Raw genomic sequence first — 19,403 nt, 5'->3', positions numbered from 1 at the left:
GTATGGAACCCTGTGCAGACGGGGAAGCCTTAGCACTGAATGGTTGTGTTATTAAAGTGCGAAGTATGGAACCCTGCGCAGACGGTCGGTCAATGTGACTTAAGCAAAGAGCAGTCATTGAATTCTTGACAGCAGAAGGTGTCACCCCAAAGGAGATTCATCAGAGAATGCAAGCTGTTGATGTTTGTGTTGATGTGAGTACTGTGCGTCATTGAGCGAGTAAGTTTAAAGATGTTAAGTCACATTGACCAACCGTCTGCGCAGGGTTCCATACTTCACACTTTAACAACACAACCGTTCAATACTAAGACTTCCCCATCTGTGCAGGGTTCCATAATTTGCACTTTAATAACACTACCATTCAATGCTAAGGCTTCCCCGTCTGCGCAGGGTTCCATACTTCGCACTTTAACAACACAACCGTTCAATGCTAAGGCTTCCTGCCAAATGGAACTGCAGAGGAGAGTCTACTGAACAAGCCAGGACCTGCCGCAGACCGTACTGTCTTCTGTTGAGGAGTTACGAAGGTGGAGGCATTACTTTTCATTCAACCCTCATATCTCAAGTCTCCCTTAAAACAAATGGGGAAGTGGAGGAAAATCTACTCCATGCCTTCATATCGAGACATTGGGAAGAACTGGGTTGCTGTGAGTTTTCCAGGCTGTAGAACGCCAAACCGCATAGTTGTATTTGGCAAAATAAGCCAGAAAGCTGGCAATGGGGACAGGTACTCAACTTCTCAAAAGCCTTTCCTGCTTCTTGGCTTGGGCTCTGCTTTCACCTCCCAAGGGGAGCAGCAATCCCTTTGTTCCAACTTTGGGAAGGACCGCAGGATGCCGCACAAGGAGCGGTGGGAGGAGAAGAATAGCTTTGCGAAATATTCTGGCACGGCCTCGAAAAGGCCATCCAAGTCAACTTGGCATCTCTTTTGCCAACAGGTGAGCAGCAAGCCAAGCTAATCGTCTATGGAACGGCTTACCTGCGGCCAAGCATGACAATGCCTCCTGTCTTGGGGTTGATCCTGCAGTAGTCGCCGTGCGCCCAAACACCTGTCCAGAGAAAGCCACAAAGAAGGTCAACCAGGTCATTGGATGCGGACTCCAGACCTGGCTGGCACAGGGCGGCCTTAAATATTGACAAAAACAGCTCATGGAAACATTATCAGTTCGTTCGTTTATTCATGCCTAGACCATAGGCCATTTGCATTCACACAAATAAATGTGATATGTAAAAAGGCAACAATATAAAAGAGCAAAAATATACCGTATTTCATCGCATAATAGTCGCAATTTTTTCCTTTTTTTCCATCCACAAAAAGGATGTGTGACTATTACATGAGGAAAATAATCTGCCTTTGAGTCTTTGGAGCTCAGATCTTCCTTCCTTCCTCCAAAGTATTGCCAACATGAAACTTTTGGAAAGCTCTGCTCTGAGCACGTAGACATCCTTTCAGCACAAACCTGGAAATTTTGAGAAATAGGCCTTCCTGTATTTGCTTCCATTCTCGTCGTTCCAAAAGTGTGTCGGCTGGCAAGGCATGGGCTTGGTGCAAATCAACTCTCCACTCTCTCCCCAGACTGGCTTGCCTGTTGAAGGGATCAAGACAAATTATTTCCTCCCCAATACGTTGGACACAGAGCAACTATTGATCATGCAACTGGTCTCTCCATCTATACACATAATAAAAGTGAAAATCTGTATGTGTGTGTGTGGCACACAAACAGGCTATAGCTCCCAGTGCTGAGAAGCCACCAAGTCACTCCCTCCCAGGACATTGCAGGTTACAGCGAGCACATCCCAGTGTTCCTTTCTCTCCTCATTTGCATGACCCCGCCCATTGCCTCTCTCTTAACCCTTTCCAACACTTTCCTGTGGCACACAGCAAACAGAGGAATTGCTCAGCAATTTAACGTACTGGAAAGGTTTGGAGAGAATTCACTATAATTTATAGGAGTTGTGGGGACTGGGATGTATAGTTCACCTGCAATCTAAGAGCACTCTGAACCGTACCAAAAATGGGAGTTACAGTTCACCCATATTCAGAGAAAACTGAACCCAGCAAGTGATGGATCTGGACCAAACTTGGCACACAAACCCAACATGGCTAACTGAAAATACTGGCAGGCTTTATGGGTGATTGACCTTGGCATCAGAGAGTTATAGTTCACCTATATTAAGAGAACACTGAACCCAGTAAGTGACGGATCTCGACCAAACTTGGCACACAGACCCAACATGGCCAACTGTGAATCCTGGGGAAGTTTTGGGAGAGTTGACTCAAGATTTTTGGGAATTGTAGTTCACCCACATCCTTATGCATTTTCTAATGGGAGTATTCATAAAAAACAAAAGCAAAAACTGAGGGTTTTTTTCTAAGACATAGCGTAACATATGATATTTCCTAACTTCCAAAAAGCAAACAATGCCCTTTTCAAATATCCCGGGCATTGCCAGGTACCCAAGCTAATTACAAGTAAGAAGAACAAGATGTATACCTTCATCATTCCAGGCTTCCACAGCCATTCCAAGATTCCGGGCCTGGATCTCGCCTTTGTAAATTGGGATGGACACGTTCTGACCCATAAAGCAGGAAATAATATCGGTACCTCCTGAAAATGGGAACGAAGGAGAAATCGCATCAACGCTTCTCTGACAAACGTCAAAATCCTATCACTTAACTTGCAAATAATAGATGCGTATCATTCAAGAACTGAAAGCTCACCCACATACTTAATACATATTGGACAACTGGAGGGCCATATTCCCATAATGGCACATCCTCAGCTAGGTTCAAGGTCTGCCAAATATTACCTGAAATGGATCCCAGAAGAACGTTGCTCTTGATGTGCTTGTAAACATACTCGTAACTTTGGGGCTTGAGGGGTGAACCGGTTGACAGAATTGTGTGGAGGGTCTGGAGGTTGTGGGTTTCGCCTTGGGAGAAAGCACCGAGAAAGAAGCGAGTACAGAATAGCATCCAGTTACAAACTCAAAGTGTACTGGGTTTCTGTGAGTTTTCCGAGCTGTATGGCCATGTTTCCAACAGACCTCACCACCTCTGAGGATGCCTGCCATAGGTGTGGGCGAAACGTCAGGAGAGAATGCTTCTGGATCATAGCCATGTAGCCTGGAAAACTCACAGCAACCCAGTGATTCTGGCCATGAAAGCCTTCAACTACGCCTTCACTGTCCACAGGTGACAACAGCAACGCATGCACAGGGGAACAATTCCACAGGAACAATGTTGATGTGGAACTAGCTAGAATTCAACAGAAACACAGATACTCCAAAGACAAGAGAAAAATTAAAGAGAATTTTGGTACTTACAGGGTTTAAGGTTTTTCTCTTCCAGTACCGCTAACCATTTGGCACCTGTCCCAAGGATGGTGATTCTACAGTCCAAAGGAATTATTATTATTATTACATCATTAATTATTATTATTACTACATTATTATTATTATTATTATTATTATTATTACTACATTATTATTATTATTTACTACATTTATATCTCGCCCTTCTCACCCCGAAGGGGACTCAGAGCGGCTTACAAATAATATATACATGCAGTAAGTTATATTACCAGCATAGCACAACACCAGCACTACACATCACTATACTGTACTACACCACCACAACGCAACAGTACCAGCAACATCACATGTGATAAAATTAATACTACTAAATTGTATTATTAGCACCACACTGTATCACATTACAACAATATCATTATCATTATTATTAGATACACAATAAGATTAGTGCACAGCAAACAAGATCACTATGCTGGCTTTTGGATTGGATCACACGTCGGACACTTCCCAAGACTATGTGATGTGCTTAGAAATGGAGATGAGCACCAACGCTCAGAGTCGGACCCAACTAGACTTAATGTCAAGGGGGAACCTTTACCTTTATTACCAAAAGCTTAATCTGCATTACGTCTTTTATATATATATATAATTTTGAATATACATTAAAAGTGGGGAAACAATTTGAATAGATTGAGAAAAGAGTGAATATAGGAAACAGTGAGATGGTAAGAAAAAAAAGAGGGGGGGGGGGAAGCCCAAACAAACTAAATGTGTAGTCCTTCCAGATCTTCTGCATAGCGAGACATGTTTTCTTCACTTCTGTACACTTTACCAGCAGACGCCCATTTAAATCTTAGAGCCTACAGTAATTTTTGAACATATTTCATAAAAGTTCAATTTTTTCTTTTGTCAGATATATTCTCGGTTTGTTCCAATCTGTCTTTTGTCTTAGTGGATTATTCTGTGATATTGTTTGTTAATAAATCCATGTTTCAAATGTCTAATAATCTCAAAATCCATTTTTCCATTGAAGGAATTTCTTGTGTCTTGCTAGGCATATCCTAGCTGCCGTTACCATATATATGAAGAGCTTTTCCGTATTAAGGTCCATCTGAAAATCGGTAATTCCCAAGAGAAATTAGGAAGTATTTTCTCCATTTCTTTATGAATTCCCTGCCAGAACTTTTTTACTTTCTTACATCCCCACCACATGTGTATAAAGTCTCCCTTGTGTTTCCCACATTTCCAACATTTCCCAAATCCCTTCCCTTTACTGAATTTCGCTAGCCTTTCCGGTGTGATGTACCATCTAAAAAAAATCTTATACAGTAGAGTCTCACTTATCCAAGCCTCTGGATTATCCAAGCCATTTTTGTAGTCAATGTTTTCAATATATTGTGATATTTTGGTGCTAAATTTGTAAATACAGTAATTACAACATAACATTACTGCATATTGAACTACTTTTTCTATCAAATGTGTTGTATAACATGATGTTTTGGTGCTTCATTTGTAAAATCATAACCTAATTTGATGTTTAATAGGCTTTTCCTTAATCCCTCCTTATTATCCAAGTTATTCGCTTATCCAAGCTTCTGCCGGCCCATTTAGCTTGGATAAGTGAGACTCTACTGTACCAGTTTTCTTTCAACTCGGCCGTGTATGTGAATTTTAGTTTCTTCCTCCATATCTTTTCCCATTCTGCCATTACATCTTGATGGTGCTGCGTGATTTTCACTCACTTGAACCTATCAGGCAAGAGTTTATCACTGCAACTACACCCCCACAAAAAAAATCTTGATATTATAAGGCTCCAAAAGTGCAAAACCAAAGCAACGACAAGGTCCCTGACCATCTGGGAACCTTGTTTCTACTCTCCGGTCCTGTTACACCCTGGAGCTGGTAAATCACTTAAGGAAGCATCTGAGATGAACCTTGGTGGCAATGTCAGGATGACCTTATTAATCCTTTGCCAACTGGAACGCATAGTTTACCTACCCGAGTCGATCAACCAAATCCCAGAGGACGTTGGGGGATGGAACGAGGGGAGACCCATCATACAGGACGACAGAAGCACCCACGGCGAGGGCAGACACCAACCAATTCCACATCATCCAGCCGGTCTAGGAGGAAAAGATACGTGTTAAGTTTCTCTCCTTTCTGTTGTGAATTCATTTCTCTCGCCACCTCTTCCCAGGCGTGCAAAGACAATCTCACACTTCCTCTTAAAGAGGCCGCTGCAGAAATCTCTAGGCTGCTGTGAAAAAGCAATGGACAGGATGCGGTCTAAGTGTGACCCGAGTCCCAAGTAATTTTCCAAAGCAGAGGACAAGGCTGAGCTGCAACGTGCCATGAAAGGCACCTCAATTAATCAGTCAATGGATTATAGATATACATGCACCAATCTTTATATGCACCATCTTTACCTATAGTGATTAATAGGCACCTTGATCAATCAAAAGATATATTATACATCTGTACATCTGCATAGTGGCCAATACAAACAATGGTAGGCAACCATAGTTCTCCAGATCTCTTTTGGGGTCATACCAGAGCAACGAAGAAGAACAACACAGCAAAGGTTTTGCTTTATCTCAACACTAGTTTATTTTTAAAAAATCACAACTTGCCGTTGTGTAGTACATGATGTTGTCATTGCTGGTCATGTTGCCATGCAGGATATGCTCCTTCAAGTGCTGAATTAAAGTTCCCTGGAAGTAAGGATGAAAGACAGATATTTTAGGGGAAAAACATGAACATGTCACAGCTGGCTCTTTCCCGCAACCCAATGACTTCTTTGGGTCACAGCTGGCTCTTTCCCGCAACCCTCCAATGACCTCTTGGAGTAACAGCTGTCTCTTTCCCGCAACCCTCCAATGACTTCTTTGGGTCACAGCTGGCTCTTTCCCACAACCCTCCAATGACTTCTTTGGGTCACAGCTGGCTCTTTCCCGCAACCCTCCAGTGATCTCTTTGGGTCACAGCTGGCTCTTTCCCGCAACCCTCCAATGATCTCTCTGGGTCACAGCTGGCTCTTTCCTTTCCAATCTGTCCATCACATTGCTTGGTTGTCTCACATGCATACAGGAATTGTACTGTTTGCTTTTGGAGTGACTTTTACCATAATGAAGCACAAAGCAGTAGTTTCTCTGTCCCTCATGTAATGGCTGCACCCTAAGGACATAGGCCTTCACGACAACCCTCTAGTAGCGCTATTGCCCTCTTGCATTGGGTTGTGGCTGGCTGCAACTCCCATCAGCCCCAGATTTCCCTGGTAAGGATGCTGGGAGATGCATTCTGGGATGTAGGCTGAGCCATCTTAACAGTTTGTAGGAGAGCCACGCCCTTTGGGTAGGAATCATGTCGCTCTCTTTCATAACTCATATATATGGGGGTGGAGGAAGCCAGCTGACTTCAAATCAAGTCAAAAGGAAGGTTGAAAAAGAAGACGTTCAATGTAAATTCTACCTCTTAACAGAAGTACTATGCTACACCAGCTTCATTTGCAAGGATAAATCCAGCTGTTTCCTGCTCTGTTCTTCAGCATCATGAGGCTGCCCTCCAGTGGCAAAATACTGTTCTCTCACATTTAGGCATCAATGCTAAGGAACCAGATCAGATACGACGATGTTAATTATGTGTTCAACGGCCCACCCAGTTGTTGGAGCTGTACCATACTGCTGTGAAAAATAGGGCCACAGTCCGCATACATTTGAGTAATTCCTGTTCAAAGCTTTTGACATCCCCACTCCATCAATTTCAGCATTTTTATTTCACTTGGTAGTAAAATTCAGTGGAGCCCGTAAAGGGCAGACTTTCTCCCAGCATGAGCTTCTGTGGACTACAGACTTTGTCGTGGTGTTATATAGCCGCCATCTGTCAGGATCCTATCTTTAGGTCCTGAACATGCTTCGTATTGTACTTTTGCTATGTACTGTGGCTACGTTCAACATGCTTTGGTACTGTATTATCGTACATATTCAGTTACCCAATTTGCTCCCAGCATTATGTATCCCACGTGAATCTGGTTCATACACCTTGGACTGTTAATTGTATATGAAATTGAAGACTATTTCTTTAATCAAACTATTCTTAATGCCATTGCTATTTACGAATCAGATTAAATCAAATTACTGTATATACTCAAGTATATTTTTTGTATTTGATATTATTGTATGTTGGTTTTATATCTGTAAGCCGCCCCGAGTCCCTCTGGGGAGATGGTGGGGGGGGGTACAAAAATAAAATTGTTATTATTATTATTATTATTATTATTAGTATAAGCCTAGTTTTTCAGCCCTTTTTTAAGACTGAAAAAGCTCCCCTCAGCTTATACTCGGGTCCTGGTTGGCTTATATTTGGGTCAGCTTATACTCGAGAATATATGGTACATTTATTATTTTTCTCTATTATGATTGGTATTATTACAATTATTATTTTTCTCTATTATTGTTGCTTCTATTACATTTATTTTACTCTATTTTTATTATTATTAATACATTTACTATTTCACTCTAATCTTACTATTATTACAGTAGAGTCTCACTTACCCAACATAAACGGGCCGGCAGAATGTTGGATAAGCAAATATGTTGGATAATAAGGAGGCATTAAGGAAAAGCCTATTAAACATCAAATTAGGTTATGATTTTACAAATTAAGCACCAAAACATCATGTTAGACAACAAAATTGACAGAAAAAGTAGTTCATTACGCATTAATGCTATATAGTAAATACTGTATTTACAAATTTAGCACCAAAATATCACAATGTATTGAAAATATTGACTACAAAAATGCGTTGGATAATCCAGAACGTTGGATAAGCGAGTGTTGGATAAGTGAGATTCTACTGTACATTTATTATTTTACTCTATTTATTATTACATGTATTATTTTCCTGTATTTATTATTATTATTATTACATGTGTTATTTTACTCTATTATTATTAAAAGGATACATAAGCACATTGAAGAAGATGAGGATAATGATTTAATCAGAGTTGGACAGTCTTATCTTAAATTTGAGCTTGATGTAAATATTCAGAAACATTTAACCTACTGATGCCTCAATTAATGTAATTTTATTGGTATCTATTTTTATTTCTGAAATTTACCATTCTCGGCTTATACTTGAGTCAATGTTTTCCCGGTTTTTTTGTGGTAAAATTAGGTGCCTCGGCTTATATTTGGATCAGCTTATACTCAGGTATATATAGTAAATATAGTAAATAAATAAACCCAGTGCTCCTCTTCCTGAAAGGGGCAAATCACAGTGACAAACGGCTATGTAGACGTTTGCATTAGATAAGCATATGCTTATCACACTACAGTAGGTTATGTCAACAAGAAAAAGCATTTTGAATCATGAGTCAATTGTTGAGTAGTGAGTCAACACATTCTTAAATCCAATCGATCCAATGGATCTACTTGCTGCCTTGTTTTGCCAAAATATTTGTGTTATCCGGGATGTTTGTGCCAACATCCTGGCTAAAGAAGGCAACTTGATTCCTGTTAGTTCCAATTACAATGGTACGATAAGCATAGGCTTATCTAACGCAATGTGATAGTATGTATTGTGAAAAGAATAGGCTTATCTAATACAAACATGGACTGATTTACCTTGGAAGTGGTTTAGGACTGTATAAATGACTATTCTGATTTCCTTCTCACTTGGTTGTGTCAATCATTGATATTATGTATTACAGAGCCACTTTCACCACCTTGTCGTACCCTGATCCCACAGCTATTCGTGTACGTTGTGCACATACACCTGGGGTGTATTTCCATGTATCTAAGGCAGTGGACTGGAATCCACAAAAGTCCAAATTCTAGCAAATATTCTTGCTGTTTTGCTGGAACAGACCCATGCTGCCACCCTTGGAAACAATGCTCAGGCAATCTCCGTCCGAATCAGTGCTATGTATGTGCTTTTTTTCTTAAATAAAAAGTTCTAAACATTTCCATTCAGATCAGAATGTGAAAACTACTCATTACAATGCATTTTGTTTCTATTCATTGCTTTCCAATCTCCCCTTCCTACCTGCACAGCATCCGCCTTTAAATTCCTACTCCATTCAATTCTGGAATTTCCTGTTTTGCAATTGGCCAGCTTGATTAGCATTGAATAGCCTTGCAGCTTCAAGGTATGGCTGCTTCCTGCCTGAGGAAATCCTTGGTTCGGAGGTGTTAACTGGCCCTGGTTGCTTCCTGTCTGGATTTCCCCCTTTTTTAGTATTCTTTATTTACTGTATTTAAATACCAGTAGCCAGATTTTGTTTATGTCCATGGTGTCTGTCGAAATTGTCCACATACTTGTGGATTTCAATGGCTTCTGTGTGTAGTCTGACAGAGATGGTGGTTTTCAGACTGGGCCAGCATTTCAGAGGAAATCCAGGCATGAAACAATCAGGGCCAGCTAACACCTCCCAACAAAGGATTTCCCCCCCCAGGCAGGAAACAGCCAGGCTTTGGAGCTGCAAGACCATTCAAGGTGGCCAACTGCAACAAATTCCAGCCTCCTTTTGCAGGTCGGACAATGCCTTTCCACCCCTTGCAACTGACAGTTCTCAGATGGGTTTATTATATACAGACTCTGAAAGTCCCGGCAGAAAGAGACCTACCCCAGCGGAGTGAACCATGCATTTGGGGGCTCCGGTTGTGCCCGAGGAATACATGATGAAAAGAGGGTGACTGAAGGGAAGCTGTTCGAACTCCAGCTGGGGGGCTTGCTCCCCTTTCCCTGCCGCAAGGAAGTCTTCCAGAAAGACGCTGAACAAACAAAGAGGCAACAAAGCGGGGGGGCAGGGGGAGGTGAATTTGAAAAGAGGTTAAAAATTGTGACAAATTTTATGAACAGTATATTATTATTGTTATTATATTATAATGGTGTATTATATTAAACTATAATAATAACAGTATGCTATTATTATTATATACTGTTCATAAAACTATTATTATATTAAAATTATATATATATATATATAAAATCATTATTCATTATTGGAGCCCCCAATGGCTTAGCGTGTTAAAGCGCTGAGCTGCTGAACTTGCAGGCCAAAAGGTCACAGGTTTGAATCCGGGGATCGGAGTTGCTCAAAGTTAAATGGTTTTATTAATATAAATAAAGGTAAAGGTTTTCCCCTGACTTTAAGTCCAGTCGTGTCCAACTCTGGGGGCTGGTGCTCATCTCCATTTCTAAGCCGAAGAGCCGGCATTGTCTGTAGACTCCTCCAAGGTTATATTGTATTGTTTGAAATCTATTTATTGTAACTTGTTAAATTATCTAATTGTTTTAATTGCTTACGTTTTATCTGTTTGTATTGTATATTGGCATTGAATTTTGCCAGATTGTGAGCCGCCCTGAGTCCCTTTGGGTGAGAAGGGTGGGATAGAAATGATGGAAATAAATAATAATTAAATAAGGTTATATGGCCACTGGCATGACTGCATGGAGTGTTGTTACCTTCCTGCCAGAGTGGTACCTATTGATCTACTCACATTTGCATGTTTTCGAACTACTAGGTTGGCAGAAGCTGGGGCTAACAGCGGGAGCTCACCCCGCTCCCCGGATTTGAACGGCTGGCCTTTCAGTCAGCAAGTTCAGCAGCTCAGCTGAACCACCGGGGGCTATAATATTAATATGCCTATAATTAATATATATATATATAGCCCACCTGTTTGGGATTTTGGAAATGTCGATGGATTCCCTCGAGAAAACATATGGGATCACCACGACTTTTTTGAGATCTGGGAGTCCTGCAAGAGAGGGGAAAAAACACGTACAATGGTAAGAATAGTCATTATTTCTACTTTAAAAAAAAGTTTTAATATCTGAGTTTTTATCACAACAAATCCCTAAGGATTGTCATTTTCTGATCTGTTCATTCCACAAATGGGTTTAAGGAGGAAAAGTGTGGCCAGGGATGGGGAAGAGAAGCAACGTTCACCGTCAACAAGCAAGGCAACCAATACCTTTGACGACATTCTGCAGCTTTTCCAGGTGGTTGTGCTTTTTCCCATTGTAGACGACAGCTTCGACGGAAAAGATCAGCTTGGGCTGAATCTGGGAAAACCTGTCCAGTACACCCTGCAAGTGAGAGATTTAGTCATTTGGGAGTTGTAGTTTCTGGGATTTATAGTTCAGCTACAATCAAGAATCATTCTGAACTTCACCAACCATGGAACTGAACCAAACTTGGCATCAGGAAATACTGGAAGGGTTTGGTGGGCATTGACCTTGAGTTTTGGAGTTGTAGTTCACCTACATCCAGAGAGCACCATGGATTCCAAACAATGATGGATCTGGACTGAACTTGGCACCAATACGCAATATACCCAAAGGTGAACACTGGTGGAGTTTGGGGAAAATATTTGACTTTTGGGAATTTATAGTTCACCTACAATCAAAGAGTCCCTTGAATCCCACCAACGATAGAATTGGACCAAACTTCCCACACAGAACCACCATGACCAACAGAAAATACTGGAGGGATTTGAGTTCCTAAGACCATCAGAATCCATTACTTACGTTAATGCCGAAGTCCGGCGATGTTGCGCTCCAAATGGCACCGATGCTTGCAGCTGCCAACATTGCTTCCACTGCATGTATCCCATTGGGCAAATAACCTAGAATCGTGGAAATTCTACGATTACAGCAGTGGAAGAGGTCACAGGATTATAAAATTTGAAAAGAGACCACAAAGGCCATCCAGCCCAACCTCTTGACATTCAGGAATGCATGATCAAAGCAACCTGGTGATAAACAAGCAAGCAAACACACACCGAGCTCTCATTCTGTAAGCGCTGTTGCCTCATCCCCCAACTCTTTCTGGACCTCCAGAAATGTGAAACCCAAGTGCAGTGGTTGGTTAGAATATCGGGCTGGGACATCTTGGTCCAAGTCTCGACTGGACCAGGCAATTCACCAGGCGACCTTGACCAAACACACACCCGCACCCCCAAAAAAATCCACATTATCTCGAAAGGGGGAAGGAGAGAAAAAGGAACATTTCTGGTTCTTCCAGCTCAAAGTTCAAACCCTAAACGAGCTATGTGACAAAACTATCCGTCAGGACGAACTGTATGAAGTTGACAGGCTCTGGTTTCCATCAAGAACGTTCCCTCAAGGCAACGGAGGCCATAATCGGTGAGGGCAAAAGCAGGGGCAGATGTCTTTCCTTGTTCCCACCAAAAAAGAACAAGTTCTTCAGGCTCCAGTGAGCCTTTCGGCATTTGGGGAATGAACCTCCCCAGGGTTGCCTTTGTAGGAGGAGGTAGAACCACGTTCAACCATCATCTTATCCTTGCATTCGGAGGTAGAGGACCTAGACTGGGCCTTTTTGGCTGGCATGATCAGATAGGATTTGGCACCCTGCAGGTATTTCAACTGTACACCATATACACTGCCTCACTGTACGTATTCTAAAGTGTACACAATTCTGGCTACAGAATTCAGATTTGGAAATGGTCATCGAAGGGCTAGATTGGCCTCTAGAGGTGGAAGTTTGGGATCGGTTAAAGCAGCTGCGGCCAAGGCTTTGCTTTACCTAAAGATAAACATAAAGCATAATGGCCCCTTTCATGGGAATGTTTGCCTCAAAGGCGGGAGCCAAAGAAACCGGGAAAGAGAAGCCAACTCACCGACAACTCGGTCTCCTATCCGCACACCCATTTTCCTCATGGCGGCGGCATACAAGGCAACGCGCTGCCTGAGCTCTTCAAAAGTCACCTTCACAATTTCTTCCTTTCCTTCCTCTGTAGAGAAAAAAAAATGGTTTAAATAGAGACCAGTTACACTTGAATGTTGCAAATGGCCAGCTTGATTCGCATTGAATGGCCTTGCAGATTCAAAGCCTGGCTGCTTCCTGCCTGGGAGAATCCTTTTTTGGGAGGTGTTAGCTGGCCCTGATTATTTCCTGTCTGGAATCCCCGGTTTCGAAGTGTTGTTCTTTATTTGCTGTCCTGATTTTAGAGGTGTTTTTTTAATACTGGTAGCCAGATTTTATTCATTTTGATGGTTTCCTCTTTCATCTTTCCTCCTTTCAGTTGAAATTGTCCACATGTTTGTGGATTTCAATGCTGGACAATCTAACAACCATGATGTCAAACTACACAGAGACGCCACTGAAATCCACAAGCATGTGGACAATTTCAACAAAAAGGAGGAATCCATGAAAATGAACACAATCTGGCTACCAGTAGTAAAAAAAACTCTGCAACCAGAAGAACAGCCATTTCCCACTTTTTTCAAGACTTTCATGCAAATAAAAATACTGATAATAGACATTAGGAGTCTAGAGTACATTTTGACATGAATTATGTGCAACAACGCAATCACTGGCACTAAAAAATGCATATTTCTGCACTACTCCTAAAGAGAATTGTAAACTGGGCTCTATTAAGAGACAGGACAGGAGAACCTTCCTCCCTGACTCTAGAATTTTTATTAGCACAGGCTAATAATAATAATAATAATAATAATAATAACAATAATACTTTATTTATATACTGCCCTATCTCCTCAAAGGACTCAGGGGGGTTTCCAACATAACAGAAAACTAGACAACAACTAAACATAATGTGATAATGAACATAAGTAATAATAATAATAATTATTATTATTATTATTATTATTATTATTATTATTATTATTTATTTTGCCAACTGCAAAAGGCCACCCTACTGGAATCTGCGCGCATCATCCGAAAATACATCACACAGTCCTAGACACTTGGGAAGTGTTCGACTTGTGATTTTGTGATACGAAATCCAGCATGTCTATCTTGTTTGCTGTGTCATACAAAATAATAATACTTTATTTTTTCTATCCCGCCACCATCTCCCCGAAGGGACCCGGGGCAGCTAACATGGGGCCAAGCCCAAAACAGAAACAAAACATAAAAAGTTAAAACAAGTATCAATAATTAAAAACAATGTCAACACAACAATCAATAAAATAAACAATTAAATAATTCAATTGCAATTAAAACACAGACTACAGTATACTACCATCATTACTATATAAAAATGAAGTAATAAAACACATTATACATTATAAGGCTTGTAATACAAACCACAGGGTTTCAATGTAAGTCAACCATTGGGCATACTTTAAAATGCAGATGGGGAAGCCTTGCTCCTTCAAACTTTTTGGGATTGCAACTCCAACAATCCATTGTTGGATGACGTCAATGGGAGTTGTAGGTCTTGCTGGGGGAACCACCGGGTAAAACTTGAGTTGCTCAATATGTCAAGGACGAGATGGAGAGGTTCCTAACCCCCCAAGACATACTGGAGAGCTTGGCAAGAACCCACGCCTCTCTTCCTCGCTGCCAGACTCCTTAAGCACTGTTCTGACATTGAACCAAGAGCTATAAAAATCCCCATACTGACTTAGGACTTAATCTCCTTAAGACAAATAAAGAACCAAGAAAGGCAGGCGGGGAGGAGGACAGGGAATGGCAATGTTTAGTCATAAACCCCTGCATCATACACGCCCGTCGTGGGAACGATACATCTGGCTGGTCAGAACAGTTGTGGGGAAATGTGGTTACCTGTGATGACACAACCCATATATACTGTACAAATCCAGCCCCATGAGAAACAGCTCCTTTTGCTTCCCAAAAGAACTCTGTACAACAAGTTCTGCAAGGCTGTATTGCTCAGCACTCTCACGATGATGGTCCCACACTGCAATCGGATGCAGTATTGAAGTGGAAGAGCAGTCACTACGTAAACAGGACTGCCTACTCAGGGAGGCCTTGCCTCTCCCCAATTTCCCCAGCGAGTGGGGGAAAGCCCTGAAGGAACGGAGAGCAGGTTTGACAAAAGACCAACCCGGACATTTCCAAACTGGTTTGGGGAGTGATGGCAATCTCTTAGTGCCGCACACTAAGAGTTGAGTACTAAGAGACACCCCTACAGCCACAACTAAAGAAGAACCCAGTCGCGAGATTAAGTTGTAAGAACATTTAACGGAAATCAGCCTGGCTGGTGAGATACGCAGTAACTCATCCATCTTGCTTTTGCAGAGGTTGACTTTGAGGGTCTCATTTCACAAAGTGGTGACAAACAAAGAGGGGAGAAGGTACAAATCCAACACATGCATTAAAAAAAAAACAGTTCAAAAAATCTGTATTTAGCAGTGCCATTCCCAATGCACTGCTAATACACGTTGGAGCGATGAGCGTAGTAGCCTAGCATTCTAGGGATTGTTTCTTATCTGGAATTCTCCTGTTGTTCTTTATTTACTGTCCTGATTTTAGAGTTTTTTAAATACCGGGAGCCAGATTGTGTTCATTTTCATGGTTTCCTCCATTCTGTTGAAATTGTCCACATGGTTGTAGATTTCAATGGCTTCTCTGTGTGGTCTGAAATCATGGTTGTTAAGAGTGGTCTAGCATTGAAATCCAAAACATGTGGACAATTTCAACAGAAAAGGGAAAGATGAAGGAGGAAACCATCAAAATCTGGCTACCAGTATTTTTAAAAAACTTCTAAAATCGGGACAGTAAATAAGCAACACTTAGAAAATAGGGATTCCAGATGGGAAACAATTAGGGCCAGCTAACACATCCCAACAAAGGATTCCCCCAGGCAGGAAGTGCCTGGGTGGGGGCATCACGATTGTCCCATTAAATATGGACATTTAACACCTATATGTGGGTATATTGGGATTCACCACATCAGCAGTTCTCAGAAGTTTTAGATTTTGATGCCCATTATCCCTAAGCACTAAAAGTGGACATCTGAAATGTCTGGAGATTCAAAAGGGATCGTTGTGGCATCCCTAGTGTCCAGAAAACACAGTCCTATTACTGGTTGCAAAAAGGAGATTTTGCACATGATTCTTGAAGTTGACTAAAGACAAGTATTTACTAGAAGGGGACGTGTCTCCCACTTCAGTCTGGGAGAGGAAAACACACCTAGTAACAGTGCATTAGCAGACCTCATTCAAATAAAGTTGCCAGTGTAATAAGATTTGCAGGTGCTACTCACGTGCCGCATAAAGGGCAATTTTATCGTTCTCTTTGTGCTTCAAGAGGTTCTCAGCATAGTTCAGCCGGCTGCCTTTAAACCACTCCGGAACATCTGCAATGCCTTTAGACGGATCCACCACCTGATGGAGAGAAGGGCTTTGGAATCATAAAGCAGGTCATTGCAGGGTAGAAGTTGTCTAATCGACTGTATTCTTATTGGCATCCCACATAAAACTCTTTGACAGCTTAAAGCTCATGAGAATGAAGATATTCTTCTGATCTCAAGCCATCGGTCTAGCTATTCATGCAGAAGTCAAGGCCAGGATTTGCATGCCATGGAGTGGCAGCATATTGTTGTTGACCTCACTATTGTATTCTTTTATTATTTTTACAATGAAGGATGAGGCAAGATGCTTGTGGGATTTTCTGCAATTTGCAATTCCTTTCTGAGCACTATCACTAGTGGACCTGCTTCCTCCTCCTCTTCCTATATGCCACGTGTTCCTCTTTCCCGATACGCCTCTTCCCTTGCTTACGTAGAGATTCTCACGGAACTTGGGAAGAAGAGTTGAATCCGTAGTGTAAGTGCAACAGTGTAGGGCTGACTCCCAAACATATATCTCGCTCACTTCCCAAAGTTAGGATTGCCATGGGAGATGACAATGTTTCATATCCACAAATAATAAAAACAGTGAGTGTGAAATCTGCAAAAGTGGGGGGCTCGTTGTATTCTCCTTCACGCCTTCCTCGGCGCTGAGTACAAGAAAGAGACATCCCCTGAAAATAAGACCTAGCACATCTTTGGGAGCAAAAATTAATATAAGACACTGTCTTATTTCGGAGAAATACAGTATATACAAAGATACAACAGTCATATCTGTGGTCAAGAGATCCACAGGTTTCCAATGTGTTTATTTACAGCAACGTGGAAAAACAACCAAATGTTCCATTATACAAATGTTCCAATATGTTTTACCTCGTCATACAGGTGAGAGAAGACAATCCCGCTGAACTTCCAGAATTCGGCCCAAAAATCAGGATAATGCTCTACCGACCAGTGATACAGTTCACTGTAGTTAGCTGTAAGTTAAACACAACATCCATCTCTTAGGTATCTTTCAGGATAATACAATGCACTTAATGTATTTGATGTACAGAACAACCTTCATATCCACAGGGAATATTTTCCCGGACATGGTACAGATATGCGAAACCACTGATAATAGTGAATCCTGTTGAAATGAAGGACATTGACTGTTTGCCTGTGTCTGTTTATATGCAGTGATCCGCTCTGAGTCCCTTCGGGGAGTAAATTATAAATAAAGTGTTGTTGTTGTTATTATTATTATTATTATTATTTTGTTATTGTTTCTCTGTGTCTGTGTGTTTTGTTTCACTCTCTCCGATTATTTTAAATAATCACTTTGTTGTAGCTTTGGATGGTTTTACATAGTGTTTACTTGTTCTATTTTGTCTTTGTCTTAAACAAAAATTACTTTGGGGGGGGGGGGGAAATATATCCACCCCATATATTTTACCCTCATTGGGTGGAATATAAATAGGATGGAATATAAATAAAGTATTATTATTATTATTATTTGAAACAACAAGATGAGACCACAGCACACTCTCTGCTGGCTGTTGTATTGGATGACACGTCGGACACTTCCCAAGTTGTTGTTGTTGTTATTGTTGTTATTATTATTATTATTAGAGAAGGCTGGATTGCAGCACTGCCGCTTATCTGCCCACCATTTGTAACTACTGTGTCCCCATAAACTGGTATGCACATGCATCTTCTCCAGAACTTCAAGCATTCAGGATTCATGGGAACACAAGGGAAACTACAGAAGATGGGTAAGTGGTTGTGCTTCTACCTTACTCTCCCTTCTTGCGCTCCTGTTGCCTGTATGGATTAGGTCCGTCTTGGTCAAATTCAACTACTTTATTAGATGTAATGCTATTAATCCTACACATTATGTCGCTTTGCATGACTTACAGAGGAGCTCCACAAGCTCCACTCAAAATCACCTTACATCAGTTGGAGACACCACCTGTCCGTATTTTTTAATTCAGGGAAATGAGCCATAAGCTGATCTTGTTTGTTTGGTGAGAAGTGGTTATTACCTCCCTCCGCATTTGGACACATAGACAAATAGAACCAAATGCCCTCCTGGCTATCACTCTTGGGCTCCGATAGCATGGGAAAGATCTCCAGAATCTATGGACATGTAGCCTGATAAATTGTAAGAAGAAATACAAAATGGGAAATGTGTCAGAGGCAGGTCACAGAAGCAGGTCTCGAAATAGAGTTATGAAATTATTAAATTATAGGCGTAATTTCATTACCACTGGCATATTAAACGTAGCCATTATTAAATTTCTATATTTAATATGCCGGTGGTAGTGAAATCACGTCTGCCAGTTCTTTTAGCACTCTTGAATATAATTCATCTGGCTCTGGGTACCTGAATTCTTTTTCAATAGCCAGGTATTCCCGTACTGCCTCTTTATCTATTTTGTGCTACATTTCCCCTATTGCATCATATGCTCCATTACACCCAAGTTGAACACTATTTACCTTTTGGGAGAAGTCTAATTACAATGAAAGCGTTGAGCAGTTTCGTCTTGTCCCCTTGTTAACATTTCATGCATAAAATGTGTGTTTTGACATCATTGTTATTTCACTATGTTTACATGTATAACCCCAGAGTCGGACACGACTGGACTTAACGTCAAGTGAAACCTTTACCTTTACCTTTTACATGTATAACTGTATTTTATCTGATATGTTTTTATTTTTGAATTATTGTATTTACCTGGGCCTGGCCCCATGTAAACCGCCCCAAGTCCCTTCGGAAAGATGAAGGCAGGGTATAAAAATAAAGTTATTGTTGTTGTTATTATTATTATTATTATTATTATTATCTGTACGCAGCGGCTGTTAGGAATTGTGGGAATTGAAGTCCAAAACACACGGAGGGCCGAAGCTTGCCCATACCTGGTTATGTATTGTGGTTGGCTGTATTTGTATGAATTTTATATCTTTATGCTGCTTTGAATCCCACTCACGGGAGAAAAGCGGGATAGAAAAGAATAAATAATAAT

At 41.1% G+C, this 19,403-nt stretch overlaps 1 protein-coding gene across 1 annotated transcript in view; it reads right to left on the bottom strand.

The window, feature by feature from the left end:
• aacs (acetoacetyl-CoA synthetase) overlaps nucleotides 1–19,403 on the bottom strand; it is a 30,606-nt gene that overhangs the window by 9,049 nt on the left and 2,154 nt on the right. Inside the window, exons 2-15 of the mRNA XM_003222734.4 lie at nucleotides 17,272–17,375; nucleotides 16,315–16,435; nucleotides 12,958–13,071; nucleotides 11,846–11,943; nucleotides 11,290–11,404; nucleotides 10,992–11,073; nucleotides 9,939–10,086; nucleotides 5,946–6,026; nucleotides 5,314–5,438; nucleotides 3,328–3,392; nucleotides 2,812–2,934; nucleotides 2,496–2,609; nucleotides 1,461–1,586; nucleotides 980–1,049 (exon numbers count right to left, since the gene is read on the bottom strand). Coding sequence (XP_003222782.1) covers nucleotides 980–1,049; nucleotides 1,461–1,586; nucleotides 2,496–2,609; nucleotides 2,812–2,934; nucleotides 3,328–3,392; nucleotides 5,314–5,438; nucleotides 5,946–6,026; nucleotides 9,939–10,086; nucleotides 10,992–11,073; nucleotides 11,290–11,404; nucleotides 11,846–11,943; nucleotides 12,958–13,071; nucleotides 16,315–16,435; nucleotides 17,272–17,375 — 1,486 coding nt within the window. The remainder of the gene's footprint in view (nucleotides 1–979; nucleotides 1,050–1,460; nucleotides 1,587–2,495; nucleotides 2,610–2,811; nucleotides 2,935–3,327; nucleotides 3,393–5,313; nucleotides 5,439–5,945; nucleotides 6,027–9,938; nucleotides 10,087–10,991; nucleotides 11,074–11,289; nucleotides 11,405–11,845; nucleotides 11,944–12,957; nucleotides 13,072–16,314; nucleotides 16,436–17,271; nucleotides 17,376–19,403) is intronic.

Source organism: Anolis carolinensis, chromosome X, assembly GCF_035594765.1.
Source record: "Anolis carolinensis isolate JA03-04 chromosome X, rAnoCar3.1.pri, whole genome shotgun sequence".
In the NCBI taxonomy this organism is placed as follows: domain Eukaryota; kingdom Metazoa; phylum Chordata; class Lepidosauria; order Squamata; family Dactyloidae; genus Anolis; species Anolis carolinensis.
Note: the sequence above shows the minus strand (reverse complement) of the source record. Positions and strands in the feature narration are given on the sequence as shown.